The sequence below is a fragment of the Apteryx rowi genome, unplaced genomic scaffold (assembly GCF_003343035.1).
Source record: "Apteryx rowi isolate R43461 unplaced genomic scaffold, aptRow1 scaffold_334, whole genome shotgun sequence".
Taxonomy (NCBI): domain Eukaryota; kingdom Metazoa; phylum Chordata; class Aves; order Apterygiformes; family Apterygidae; genus Apteryx; species Apteryx rowi.
In genome coordinates, this window is record NW_020449797.1 from 862,865 (window position 1) to 878,209 (window position 15,345).

The window sequence follows — 15,345 nt, forward strand, 5'->3', positions numbered from 1 at the left end:
TCTTAAATACCTAGGGGTTTAATATTTACGTGACTTTAACCTGTAATGACAAAGTTAGAACTTGATAATAATGATTTTTTTTTTCATTCAAAGGTGGATGTTACAGGTTCTTCTGGAAATTTTGAAAAGTATGTTTTGTGTGTTAAACTCTGCTTATGGATGTTTTTTCCATTCTCTTTTGCCAGAGATTTTATGCCCAAGAATGTGGGCATTGATCCAAGTCCATTTACTGTTCGTAAACCTGATGAAACTGGAAAATCAGTGTTGGGGTAAGTCTGAAACATGAAATTTTGTTCTGGTTTAACAACAGTGAAAGTCAAGTTGTGATGCATGAGATTAAAAGTCCAAACCTCTCTTTCTAGAAAGATACATAAGCCATTGCAACTGAACAGACTGTTGCAAACTTCAGTGGGGTTTTTGTTGATGCAGGCCTTGGCTACACGGTTTCAGTATGCAGTGGCTTACAGCCTTATGCATGTACAACAAACTTTATGAAGTTGTTTTAAGTGCGAATACACAGGTAGGAAGTAGATCTAAGTCAGTTTTTTAAAGTTCATAATATTAGTTAAATGAGAGGTATAGGAAAGAATGAATACGAAGTTAAGTTACTGTAAATCTAAAATAAATCAAAGTTGTATATTCTCTGTCACATGGGAAATGTAAAACTTCCCTGATGGTATACTGTAGAATTGTTGTATAATTTGGAAATCATATATATACCTTGAGAATTTTATTAGACACTGGGAATTCTTTATCCACGCTTGTTTAATCTCTTTTGTTTTCTTCTGCTTCTCTATTTAAGTAAAATCCACATGAAAATCTTTTATCTAGAATAGAGTTACAGAGGTTGTTAAAATTTGATCATCTCTTGATGCTAGTGGCAGCTTTGTATTCTCTGTTAGAGATGGACAGGAATGCTTATCATTGTTGTCTTTAAAAAAAGTATGTTTTTGAATAAATAGAATTTGTCCTGATACAGGAGCAATTGCAAATTTCAGCATAATTTTTGATCAAAAACATTATGGAAAATTTATTTATAAATAAAATGATATAAAACAGTTCAACAACAGTTCTTTGGACAAATGAATGTTTCATTCAGCTGTTTTTGCACCCTGGACTTATTTTGTTGCTTTATTTATTCTGTTGTTGTGTTTGATCAGCTGTATCACATACCAGTTATGAGGACTCTTCCTGAACCACTTCATTCTCTCCTAGATACTTCATACTAAGGAAACCTTTTATCAGTAATGAATAAACCTGTGCCGTCATGAGTTTTAAGTTCTTCCTAAAACTTCTTTTAAAGGTTCTGTTTTTTAAACAGAGCTGTTCTGTTCCAGTTCTGTTAAAAGCTGTAAAATTTGATAGTCTCTCAAATAACATCCATTGTGCATTGACCGAGGGACTCACTGTCAATAAATGTTGAGAGTAGACTATGCTTATCACTAGCAGAATCTGATTTCATACTGCTGATATTCCCTGTGAACAGACAAAAAGACTTTTTGACAATTATACAAATTTACCTTCCCTAACAAGAACTGTGAATGTATAGATGCTTTTGAAGAAAACTTTATTATTCTGCTTTCTTATATGTATTACTTAGCTCTTCTCTCCAGGTACACCATGAAATACCTGACCACTTTACCTCTTTCTCAGGCTCTTCACTTCAAGCTCTCCATTGTGACGTTGAGGGATTGTTACTAGGCAGAGAGTCGGCTGTATCAGAGCCATGTTCCAGGGTGCCTTGAGTATTGCTTGTAAGGCTTCCCATGCACTGGCTGGTGTTGGGAGGTGAATGTGGCTTTGATTGTCCAGCTTAGGATAGAGTGATTTAGGCCTTGACAGGAGATCCCTTAGGTGAGTGAGACTTTATTATTGAATGCAACAGTAAGTTATTGTTATTAAGGAAGCATTTCTTAGCAACATTCTAGTCTATGGGTCTTTCAAGCAGTTTCCAGAAAAAAAGCCAAGCCATTTGTCCTACAACACCTTTTCCAGGGTATAAACTTCTCCAGCACAGTCCATGCAGGCAATGAGATCTTTTGAGAAGGGAATCCTGTCAGTGGCGTGAGTTCCTCAGCACTTTCAAGGTAATATATTTTAGGCATAATTCTATACCCGCTCACACTTTTCTGTTACAAAATTTTTATATTCCTTATTTCATCATCCATTTAGGGAAATGCTAGGAAATTTCTGTCTGACACAATGCTTTGTCATTCTCAATAGATGAGTTTTTGACTTATAGCTCAGTGTTACAGTATTGAACTAACTTTGCCACGTCCAAATTTTTTTTTCTCTTCTCCTCACTCGATCTTTTTCACCCTCCTTCTTTTCAGGGATCTTTCCAAGAGATCTGTTTCAACAGAAGTAACTGTCTTTACTGGATTTGAGTGCAAAAAACACTGGTTCATTTAAGATTTTTTTTTTAATTGTGAAATAGTCCCTGTAGGAAAAAAGTTATGTGATGGCATCACCACTTTTCTGAAGTCATGTATGACTGTATGGTGATGTTAACATCAGTAGTTTCATAACATTTATCAGTGGAATCATCTGTCTTTCCTGACCTGCAGGACACCTGCTTCAATGTCCTGATCCAGTCGTGACACCAGAATTATATTTGTTTCATGGTGGGTCAGAGTTTTTTAGTACATCATCTTCCTATTTGATTCCTCATAGTATTGGGGGACCTTTCTATAGGTCCAGGCATTGGTTCTTGCCTACCTCTGCAGAAAAAAGAGAGTAATGATTTACCTATTTCTACATAGCTGCTTCATAATAAGATTCTCCAGCATCCCTTCTGATCCTCTTGAGGGTTGTCTTTGAACCAGAGTATTGGTACAGAAGTACCCCCTGTCTTTGCATCTAGGAATTATAACTGTAGCCCTGAATTCTTGATGTGCCAGAGAATATATACCACAGGATCTGTTTTGCACATTACTAGAACACGTGCTGGCGACACTTTGTGACTCCTAATGTGAAATTGCACATGCAGTACATGCGAGCATCACTTTGGACTTCAGACTTGCTTCACAGCCGCTGATTAGACAGTACAGTTGCTGTCCTGCCAGAAGTTTGGGATTGAATTGTCCAGTGCCTACTTTGCACAGGGGATCTCGTTCCACTTCCCTCTGCTCTCTGTATTGGTAGTGATAGGTGGCTCTTCTGCACCAGGGAAGCTCACACCAGCAATTTGAAAGGGTAGGGCTTGATATCTCCCACAGAACACATCTACACATCAAAGAACAGGGTAATTAAGAAACACAATGTTAGACATTCTTCCATGACTATCATATACAAATTATGGTGAACAGTACTGCTGTGTTCTTAATTATGTTGATTAATATTCCATTAGGCATATTCATCTGACCAAGCAGGCCACATTTTCTACCTACTATGCAAACAGGTTGCTGTCCTCCTTTGTGTCCACTTTGCAATGTTCTGAATTAGAGCAGAAACAAGTAGAGGTTTATTTTTTGTTTTATAATCCTGGTAGAGGTGGTATCTTTGCCTTGCATATTTTTCAGCATCTTCTGGTCTACTAGAAAATTTCTGGAGGATTTGTTAATCTGTTTTTGTCTGTCAATGTTACGGTCCTTAGTACAATTAGTTCCTGTTTTTTTCTTTTTTTGGGGGGGGGGGTAGTCAGCCCTGTTAGCGGTTGACTGGCTACTTACTCTCTTCTTCAGCTATCAATAAGGGCTGTTTTCCTTCTGACTTTCATCTCATTTAGAAAAGTAGGGAAGATTGAGACCTTTATTTAAAGATTACCTCCTTAACTTTCTCTAAAGAAAATGCAGTATATCTTATTAACTTTCTGTAAATTTCTATCTAAGGAGATACCAGTATCTGCTGGGTCAGAAATTTAACTTATCTGTGCTGTTGTTTTCACCTAGGGCATTTATTCCAGGTGCAAAAATTCTTTTGACATGTTGTATATCCTTGGGGCTTTTTATGCTCTCAGGTCAAGAACCTCTAAGAGGAGTTACATGTCCATATACGTGACAAAAAGTAAATCAATTAGGGGATTCAAAGGATGAGCAACAGGTTGCTCCAGGGGATAGAACTTCTCTTGCCTTCAAGTAAAATAGTAACAGAAATTAGGAATTTAAAATACTTTTTGTTAATATGTTCCTGATTTAATGAATATGCACTGCCTTTCATAATAGGAACAAAAGTAATAGAGAAGAAACTGTGCTGCAGCGCAAAACAGCTGCTAGTGCTCCTCCACCCCCAAGCGAGGAAGCTGTGTCAAGTAGTTCTGAAGATGATTCTGGAACAGACAAAGAAGAGGAAGGTGCCGTTTCTCAACGCTCAACTCCAGTAAAGGTGACTGATACAGGAGATAATACAAAAATCACAGAGGTAAGAAATTACTGTGGTATACAAAAAAGACAATCATGAACTTAGAATTCATACTACTTTGAAAAAATATTTTTTAAACAGTAAATGCTATAGAACAATCAGAAGTAGAGCATTACACAATTAGGAAGGGGAAAAGGTCTCCAGCATATCATCTTTGTACAGATATTAGCAAAACTGGTAATAAAACTTTGCCTTTCTTCCTATTGTGTAAGACTCTTTGCAGCTTACAGTGGAAAATAACATTTTCAGAAAAATAGAAAATCTTGTTCAAAACCTATGGCATATGAAAGGGACTCAGGTCAGGTATAGTCCTTAAAATTATGTATAAAATTTATCTATGCTAGTGTGTTAGTTCARAGCAGGCGTGCACTTCTGATCTTCCCCCTTACCATGCTTAGCCTTAAATCATGGGATGGCCTTGATGTATGCAAAAGGGATTCCTTTTGGGTGAAAGTAAATTGGGAGATGCTCTCCGGGAGTGTACCTGATCTACCTACGTAATGAACATTTGATCCATGGGAGCCAATCTAAGCACCTTCACTTTCCAAATCTACTCCTACTAACTTCAGTACGCAGGTGGACGCAACCGTAAGTTAATTTTCAGTGTGGCTAAATTTCAACCTGATTTAGTTGCAGAGTTTTAAATTGCTGTTTGCTACTTAAAAGTCAGAAGGGATCAAATAAAGCTAACTCCAAAAATTTGCGTGACAGTTTTGTCACGTTGATACTCACTGACTATTACTAGTCCAAGGTTGAAGATAATAGCAGGATAATAATGAAATTGTGTATGCACAGTCATAAGAAAAGAATGCGTATGCTTAGATCTGGGTTATTAATCTTCTGTTGCTAGCACCAGTCCAATTCTGTTGGAATCCCTTGGGTGCTAATTTAATGAAAATATTAATTTGTATCTAGTGTTACAGAAATAATCTATTTTATTAATTCATATAACACTTCTTCAAATTCTTTCTTATAGATATCCATTTTGAGTACCATTGAAAACATTAATATCTTAGAAAAAGGATATGTTTGTGGAAATCTTACAAATTTGTAAAATATTTCTTTTGGTTTTTTTTTTAATTGACAGCTAATTTAGGTGGTTATAGTGCTGTAGTTTTGCAGGTTATCACTTTTGGAGAAACTTCAGTATTTATGGATTTACTAGCTGTCAGTTGTAGTTCTTCATAGGCAACAGAGAATAAAACGGCACTTTTTCATCTACAATGCAAATTTTCATTCAAGAGTAACTTTGACTATTCAGTTTTTACACTAGGGTTGTTTGTTCCCAGATAAGTAGATTTAAGCTTTCTGTGCAACACTGGCTTTTTCCAAACCCTAATAAAGCATCTTCCAATAAAATAACTATGAAGTAGTGTGGTATGAATTTTGGACGTGTGTTATGCAGAGTCTAACACTAGTCCATTTATTTCTGTTCATGCAAGATACTATATTTGAAAATTTTCCATTATCTCAGAATAACAGAAAGTACCTGTTTTCCACCAATTCAGATTTACAGTTTTTTTTTAACAGAAATCCAACCCTAAGTTTTATCCTTGATTCTTACCCTTGAACACCTGTACAAATTACTTCATTCCATCTGTATATTGAGTATACTTTAACACTGCGACTTAAGATATATTTTTAGATTTCTAAGATGCTTAAATGAAAGGTGTGTGTAAATGCAAAATACGATTTGAGACAGTATAGAGTTTTATTGGCTTACAATTGGGTGAGCTATTTTAATTCTTTTGCTGATGCACATGAAGAAGTATTTTACACTTTATTAATAATCACCTTTTCTTACATCAAATTTTGGTTATAATTTGCATTATTAATTTCTCATTGCTTATTAAAATTGCACTGCTGAAAAGGACTACCTGCTCAGGCTGAGTTGCTATGTTAGCAATTGACTTGGGTTTTCATTAGTATCTGTGTCTGCCATTGTAAATATTTTTCTTCTCTTCAAAAGTACAAAGCCTGTTGTGGATGCATTATGTTTTGAGCCTGCAAAGTTGTTTTTCCATTACTACGTTAAGCAGAGCATCAAATACAGGCTTTTCAAGAAAGGTTTTAGAATTAATCTTCTGGCAGTATCAGTTATTAGTTGTGTCTACACATGCAGTTAAAAAGTTTAAAAAGAGAACCAGTAATGGAGGGTTTGAAAACTTGGTGGCTGAACTGAGTAGTATAACAAGAACCAAAACAACTGTGACTGAAAAGAATGATATTTTTTCTAGTTGATTAAAGAAATGTCTTTTTTCTAGAACTGGTAAATCATAGACATATATAAGATGAATTTTTTCTTAACTTCCTTAAACAAATAAAGTATCTTACTTTACTGAAAAATACACTTAAAAGCATAAGCTTACAAATATTCCACTATCTGTCTCTATTAGCTAAACTGATAGCTTACTAACACCCTGACCAGTGTCAGTCTGCACTTTGGTGTTTTCACACTTGTGAAAATGGCTTGTGTATATAGTGCTCAAATAATACTAGAAGCTTATGTTTTTAGGCCTTGATTAAATATGTTATTCCAGAATAATTGGATGTTTGGTCATGGATTTGAATTTTGGTATTCTCTTTAAAACAGCACTCCTTGTAGAGTTAGGAGAAGAAAACAGCTCGTTCTTACCTATTCATATCTCCTAGAAGTTTAAAGTAACAAAATGCTACTGTACTTCATGTTAGATCATATCTTTCCTTGGATCTTCTTTGACTGTGGATCTTTTTGAACTGAAAGCAAGCCACCTATTTTTGTAGTTGGTTTCCTTGCAATTACATGTGTCTTGTCAGTAATTTCCTCATTTAACACTGAACCTTTAGACGTGGTTAGGAATGTATGCATGTGCGTTACCTTCTTGTTATAGTTGACTGGCATGATTGTGTAACATATAAAATGGAAATAGTTGTCTTCAACGTGAAATTTTTAGTTATTTCACAACTGACAGCAGGAAACTTGAAAGTAAATGTGGGAGCATATTGTGAACAAACATGATTTTTTCATTTATTAAATTTAAACACAGACAGAATTTAATACATACATCATAATGTACCCTAAAACTATTATTTATTCTCAGTATGTATTGTTTTATCTGATATATCTTTCAAGAATCCTTTCCTTTCTTGTTGAACAAATATCTTGAATATTTCTAGTAAACCATTTTTATTAAAAAAGATAGGCATAAGCTTAGTTTGCAAAGATTACTAAGTATGTGAGAAGCTTGTTTGGTTTTGCCTGCTCTTTATTGTAGTTATTTTCAGATTTAGAAATAATTCTGTTCTTTCAAGTGAACTTTAGTTTGGATGTTGTTACAGTATCCTCAGTCTGAATCTTTGTTCTTATGTTCCAGAATGTAGTCCAATCTACAAAAGACGTGTATGGAGTTAATCTTTCAGATGTTCCTTCGGAAGATGATCTCACAATATACACAAGGTGAGATAAATTCCCAGTGGTAATCAGTAAAAGATAATTGAAACTAGTTAAAAACAGCTTGTCAGAAGTGCTGCCTTTGACAAAGACTTATCTAAATTCTATATTTTAGAGAGATTTGGAGGACTCTTACTGTTCTGTTTTTTAAAATCAAACTCTTTTCAGATCTCTTTCAACTCTGAGTTCAGTGGAAGTTATGCAGATGTCTCCAAATGCAAAATCTGGAACTTAAATGAAATGAAAGATGCTTCATCAGAAATACGTCACGTAATATATTCCTAGGAATTAATAAGCAAGTTCCAAATTAATAGTGACTCCATGGCTCTAAAGCATGTAGTTCGTGATTGTTCACATTTGTTCAAAAGTTGAATTACACTAACTTAAATTGGTCATAAGTGACGTAGCCTCTTTTATTAAAACAAGCATATTAAAAAGAACTTAAGTTTTTTCTTAATGTCTTACGCATAGAGGTATGTGTTAACTGTTACATCTTATTAAAATTTAAATACTTGTGTGACTTTCAATATTCCAGGAAAATTACTTTTCTGATTAATACTCAACCTTTTTCTTGAAATGTCTTGACCTTTTGAGCTTGAAATATAGAATTGTGTGTTTCATAGGGAAATCTGAGACAGTTAGTAAATCTGATACAGGTTCCAAGCAGAAAAGTTGAGAAAATGACTGGAGTAAATGAGGAACTCGCATTGTAGCAGCATGGATGTTTATGTGACAGAAATATTTGTGCTGTAAGGAGAGGGCAGAAGTCAGTTTGGCCCTTGCCATTATCAGAGCTCCATGAAATAAGAAATATAGGTGGTGGCTATATTTACAAATGTGTGTGTGAACTTAGTGTAAGGTGTGTAATAATGTGCTGTTCCAGCATTTCTTTATTTTAAACAGCATCATACTGCCACTTGTTTTTAGTAAATGGTTTCAAGAACTCAAACCATACTTCAGTAAATGAGAGTAAGATGTTGCATTGTGCAAGGCAAAATACAGCTCTTTAGCTGGTTCAGCAAGTTACCGTTCAGTTTGCAGTAAGCTACTACAAAGTGAGGCAACGTTCTGCCCAGCACATACTCTCTCCTCTGCAGCTGGGAGCTGCTGGCTTATTGTGAACAGTTAGAGGTAAGAGTTGGTGGGCAAACATCAAGGTATCACCTCCCCAGCTCCAACGAAGTTCTAGCAGACACAAAAACTGCTGCTTTTACACCAGGGTAACTTGGACTCTTACCCTGTCCAAGACAGTCACCACCACTCCTGCAGGAACCATGAACTGCCATCTCCCCAGGAGCAAACAGCAAATTGATGGTATGTTTCCCCCCCAAAAGTTAGTGACTCCCATTGTGGTAAAAACATTGTTTCTGAATTGCTGTAACCCCATATAGAGCACTGGCTATATGATGCCATTATTAAAAAAGGTGTGTACTTAAGCTGTTGTTCTCAAGTACTGTCCTAAATATCATAGAATAACACTGAGGCCAAACTGTTTTGTTTTTTCTTTTAACTTAAGCTGGAAATGAATTTGAACCTTTTGAAATTTTATTAACCCAAACCAAAACTGAACTAGAATCACTGCAGTCACAGCTGAACTAAAACTGGAACTGATCTGAAAGTTACTCATTCAGCTCCCTGGTGAAGCAGATCCCTTCCTGAATCACAACCTTTTTCTTTGGAAACTAGTCAGAATAATGGGAATTCAGTATGGGAGATCAGTCAGAGAAATTTAGATCCAAATTGAAGACCCTCTTACTTCAGAATGGTCTGTAATGCTGTTGCCAAGAGAGGAACTGCTTATGCAGGACACCTGCAGTGCAAACCAGTTATGTTGGCTTAGTCAACCAATGTTTCAAACGTGCTTAGACTGTAGAATTAATGGAGTAAAAGAAAAGTATGCAAGAAAACTACACGTCTTCTCAAAAACCACTGTGTATATATGTTGGAATGAATACTTGTGGCATGTGTTTTCTAATGTGTAATAGTAATTACCTTGTTATATGTGAACCACCATCTTCAATTTGTGAAGGAAGTTTTAATTCACTGTGATCTCTTTTCATGTGATGATATGTGATGACTTAGTCCATCAATCCTTTTCAGGCATTTTAAGAAAAAAATAGTAGTTTTCTTTTTATTTAAAAGCATTTTTCTATTAACTTATTTATTTAGGGATAGCTACTTCTGGCTTCTTTAGTTCTTTGAAATTCCCATTTCTAGCTATTTCCTACATGCTGAGTCATTTGAAGCTATTACACTTGAGCAAGGTTGAAGAGGCTTTTTCTCATTATCTCTGCTGAAGTTTTTAACTTCACCTATGTTCTTTATTTTTACCACTCGAGACAGTTCAAAAACAGATGTTGATTTGACCATTTCCCTTTGGCATATGTGATAGTTATTGCTGTTCCAGAAATGGCCCACTGCTAGCTGGTGTCCACCACAAGTCGCTGAGTGCTGATGAGCAACTCTGTGATAATATCCAGGATTGGAGTTATTTCCCATTTTAGCATTTTTCAGGCTGGACTGACATTCAGTCTATTATTATAGTAAAGTCCATGGGGGCTTTGAAGCTCCGTAGTCATATCTTTTTCAAGTCAAAAATCTTGCATTTATTTTGTTTCCTTCAAGCAATACAGATTTTAAAAATATAATAATTATAAATTGGCAATTCCTTACTTCTTTTAGCTAACCAAACATAGGGCTATTTATGGATTTGTATGGAAAGTATAGATTTTACTGAGATCCATTATTACAGTGTACATCATTTGAGAATAGCAGCAATTTATTTCACAGTATGATTTCAGTTCTCACTTTCAAGTCTTTTTCTATTGTTGTAATAAAGGAAATGGAGACATAAGATACATCTTGACTTGATGTTGTTTGACATGTTGTATATTTTTTTTATTAGCATCAGGATTTGCTCTCTGAGGACTTGCAGATATAAAGGACCTCAGGTTAATAAGTTACTTTATGTTAACTGATCTATAGTAACTATATATGCAAATGAAAAGTAATTTGAATCTGTTCAGCCCATTTTCACTTAGGGCTGAGATGATTTGTGTTAGTTCACATCAAAATTGGAATAGTTTGCAAATGTATCCTGCAGCTATGTATGGCACTTACTAATGTCTGGTAACTTGTGTTAATTTAAGCTTTGTTTGTGTCAGAATGTTGAATAACTTGAAGCAGTTAATGAAAATACTTACATTCAACCCAAACATAATTCACCATTAGTTAGCTTTTATTTGTTTTTTAAGCTTGTTTCAATAGCAGACCCCTGTACTAGAAGATCCTTAGTAATTTTCTTTATTCCCACTGATAATTCTGTTATTTAGAAGCATTAGTGTTTATTCTGTCAACATCTAAAGTAATGTCACTTATGCTGTCTAGTTAAACTTGGAGCTAATTTGTTTCTGATGCTTTCATATGTACAATATAAAACCTGAGTAGAGAGGGGAAAAAAAGCTGCAATAAGTTGTTTATGAATGTATTATTCCATTGTATGCTGTACACTCTTGTGTGTGGTTGCTTTTGCACTGTTAATTGTCCCCTATTAAAATGAAGTAAATATTTCAAAAATAGACTAATAGGACTATTTTTAAGCTAAATGGAAGCTGAATATTTAAACACAAAGTCAACCTCAGAAAATTAAAGAATTAAAATCACAACTAACATTTAATTACTTCTGTTTTTAATAGCACAGATGTGTTGGAGAATAAAACTAAGTTGAAGTGTGTAAAATATATATATAAATGAGTGAATAAGATTAGCAATTAACTCTTATTTTTATTTCCCTCCAATTCATTGCCAAGAGAAAAAACAGTATTTTCCATCTTCAGTGTCTTCCAGCAAGCATTTGGAGACAGGGATAAATCCCCCAAAGGACTGTGCTTGTAAATAAGTGAGCTGCACTGACAGCATTTCAGCTGGATAAAATAGATAGAATTTGGCTGAGAATTGACTTAAATATGAAACTTGAATGACTTTCCATCTACTGTGTTGACTTTTCCCATAGGTTGCCTGACAGACTGATTTCTTTGGAAAAGACATAGGAATTCCTTTTTCAGGAAGCCAGCTGTAGTAGGCTGCCTATTTTATAGGAGCAGAGGTTTATACCAGTTGTTCTCTGCTAATGATGGTCCCGTTTCTATCTGGTGAAATGCTATGTTACGCCACTTGATAGGCAAATCTTTTTCAAGCTAAAAGAAGCTGTGGAGTTCTCACATGCACCCACCATAAAGTTTTAAAAAACTCTTGTTTACCAGAGAGGTAGATCATGATCAAGAGTTTACATATCATGACTTAATGACTCATTTTTTGTCATTTTTGCTGAAGTTTTTGCAGGTAGTTCTCTTACTTTCTTTGATTTATTCTTCTATCTTCTGCTCTTCGCAGGTTTGTCCAGCTGGGACAGAGTCAACATAAACAAGACAAGAGCAGCCAACAATTTTGCTCAAAACACCAACTGGATAGGGTAATAAATCTGTAAGTATTCTTTTTTTTTCCTCTCCCTTTAACTTTTTTTTTTTTTAACTTTTTTCATTAAACCTGAAAAATCATTGGGTAAATTTGATGTTAAATTGTTCATAAGAGTCATACGTCTGTTCTGTTACTTTTACTTCTGTTGCTTTTATGGCATAAAGAGATTCAATGCATAGGATGAAGAACTGGGTTCCCACTTCTCCCTGTGTTGAAACAACTTGTAATTTTCAAAGTGCATTTTTTTTAGTTTTGGGGGTTGTGGGCTTTTTTAGTTTTTGTAGTACCAAGATTTTTGTATTCAAGTAATTATGAAGTTAAAATTATCACAATTCAAAGTATTGAAGCTACTGAATTTAAAAGGCACTTTCTTATTGCTGTGATTGCTTTTGAAAGAGAGAGTTTGAAAGAGATTGGTTGACTTAGGTATTCTTCATAAAAGCATTCAAAATTGCAATTCGGTCTTCCATTTAGTGTGAAGTTATCTAAATTTATTTGTCTGAGAAAGCTACACATGCTCTGCATTTATTTTAACAGACCCTTGAGGAGTCTTGAGAAGTCAAATGGAAGATTTTTATTTCTTACTTTTCTGATTGGCCAGGTTTCAGGAGAATAGGGTAAAGAGGGAACAGATTCCTGCTTTGTTTTGTGTACTTGATGCCCGTCTTTGTTACTGGAGTCAGAGGACCTATGCTACCTTAAACCAGTTGGCAGTGTGCTTTAACTAAAGAAAAGAGCATCTTGAATCTTGCATAGACATTGTTTCAACAGTTAAAATCCTCTGCATTTTCCTCAAAAGTATCACCTTGGTTTTTTTGGTTGTCTGTTTTAATAATGGTTCTATGCATTTGTCAGTGATACTTTGAGCTGGTGAGGCATTTTTTTCCCCCTAAACACTGCATTTGTCACAATAGATAAATTTTGCATCTTCATGAACTGTTTCAAAGAGGTAAATAGGTGATGGTAAGTTGCAAGAGAAAATCAAGCTCTAGACGCTTCTTGTGTGTGAAACACTCCTTGGATACCTTAATCCCAAAAGATTAATATGGGGGTCATCTTCAACAAAGCCAGACAGTCAGGGTAGGATGGGAGGAGGATTGCTATTCAGGGATATCTGCCATATGGAATAACTTACAAATAGAATAACTGTCCATTAACATGAAAAATAACTTAAACCTTGAAGTCATAATAGGCGCACCAGTTAATAATCTATGCTGAACTAAGGAATTTAAATGTTTGTGATAATGGTTTGATTATCATTGTGCAAGAATGGTCAGATCATTTGAATCATTGCATTTGATCATTTGAATTTGTGATACTAAGATCAAAAAAGGATCATGATATTATCCAAATATCAGGGTATTATGAAAGCAGGTCTTTGGCATTTGGATGATCAACTTCTAACTTCCCAGTTGACATATCCCTATGCTGTAGGCAGCTTAGTTTCACCAGGACTAGTTTGCTTTTAGCTCTGGGTACAGGATCTCTTACCCAACAGCAGAGGCACTCCTTAGAACTGCAGACCATCCCTGCGATCCACTGAATTACAGAAGCCTCAGCTTTATTGCCTGAACTGCCTCTAGGCTCTTCCCTCTGTGCTGAAGAAGTGGGGAAACCGTGAAGACAGCAGTCTCACAAGTAGGGATCTAGACTGGGGGTGTCTCAGTGGGCCTCGGGGAGCAGGATAACACAAAACAGATTTAGTATTGTGATATACACAATGCTACCCAGTATCAGTGCTTAGTTAGTTGGTATTATGTTTGTTTAAAATGATGATACCACTGTGCACTGTTCAGCATTAATAAGCATATGTTTTGTAGATGAATGTGCCTGTAGTTTTGTAATGAAATTTATCTGATGAGTGTTAACAAATTAAGTTGGCAAACTGTAAAATTACATTTTTATACATGAAGGAACAACTTTGAATATTTTCTAGTTTTGAAGAGAATTCATTATTAAGAACTGACTTTATAGTAATAGGAACACTTTTGCTATTAACAAAGATGATGGAATTTTTTTTGTAATTGCAAAATCTCCTAGCATGTTTTTGACAGTGTCAGAGATAGCAATCATTCCTTTTTTTGCCCCTTTAACATAGAGTGAAATACTCTCCATGTTATGGTGCTCAAAATGAACATGTTAAAGAGAGTCTGTATGCACGGTTTTGGTGGCTTTTGGGCAGAATCAGAGCATTCTTCTTTCTCCTTTCCCAGGTGTAATTTCCATGCATTTCTGAATAGTAGAAGTGTAAAAGTCACAGAGCACACAGATCTGTGCCTTTTGTCACTCCTCCTCTTGAAATCGTACAGATTGTCTTTCTCTGCCAGTCCTAACAAACATGTTCTTCTGTGTACGTCTCAGAGGAAGCAGTGCTTTATAGTCAGTAGGTTTTTTTGTCAGTAGTCTTTAAAGTATACCTTTATACAGCTTAAAATTTTTCTCCATCTATTGTTCTGCAATTTTTAAAAAACTTTTTAATACTGTTCGAACAGTGACAGATTGTTCTTTTGAGAAAAGTCATAAATGTAGCCGTTCTTTAAAGGCATGTTGTTCACTTCTGGAACAAAGAAACTTCCTTTCTGTGTACTGATGTTTGAATTGCTGCTTTGAATCAAGAATTTCCTTGGAGAATACTAACCTTTTAAGAGATAAAATGGCAAGAGCATATTAAACTCAAGATTAGCTTGAGAGAGAGAGAGARTTTTCAGTAACTGCAGCGGAGATGCATCTCACATGTTGGACTATAGATTTTCTTGTTTCTTTCGGAGTAGTTTGGGAAGTTGAAGAATTATGGTAACTTGCATTATTTTGATGTATTTCAAAACAAAAAAAATGTGGCAAGTTTCATTCTCCAACAGAGTTCCTTTTGGATACAAATGCTATTAAAAACCTATGCTTTTCATAGTAGAATCTGATTTCCCATCAACAGTGAGATAAAATTTAGCCTTACATAAAATTCTTATGCACAGTTAATTTTATAATACAAGTCATTCCATTGTTATCAAGAAAATCTTTTTTTATGTTCTTTTTAGATCTTAAAAAAACCTCAGGCCATTCAGCCATGTGGCCATTTGCATCAA

At 35.1% G+C, this 15,345-nt stretch overlaps 1 protein-coding gene across 5 annotated transcripts in view; it reads left to right on the plus strand.

Moving 5' to 3' along the window:
• Nucleotides 1-15,345, plus strand: part of FIG4 (FIG4 phosphoinositide 5-phosphatase) — an 80,034-nt gene that overhangs the window by 49,879 nt on the left and 14,810 nt on the right. For all 5 annotated transcript variants that reach the window (XM_026072015.1, XM_026072014.1, XM_026072016.1 and 2 more), the window contains 4 exons: nt 186-269; nt 4,164-4,359; nt 7,713-7,795; nt 12,182-12,271. In XM_026072015.1, the coding sequence (XP_025927800.1) occupies nt 186-269; nt 4,164-4,359; nt 7,713-7,795; nt 12,182-12,271 (453 nt within the window). The remainder of the gene's footprint in view (nt 1-185; nt 270-4,163; nt 4,360-7,712; nt 7,796-12,181; nt 12,272-15,345) is intronic.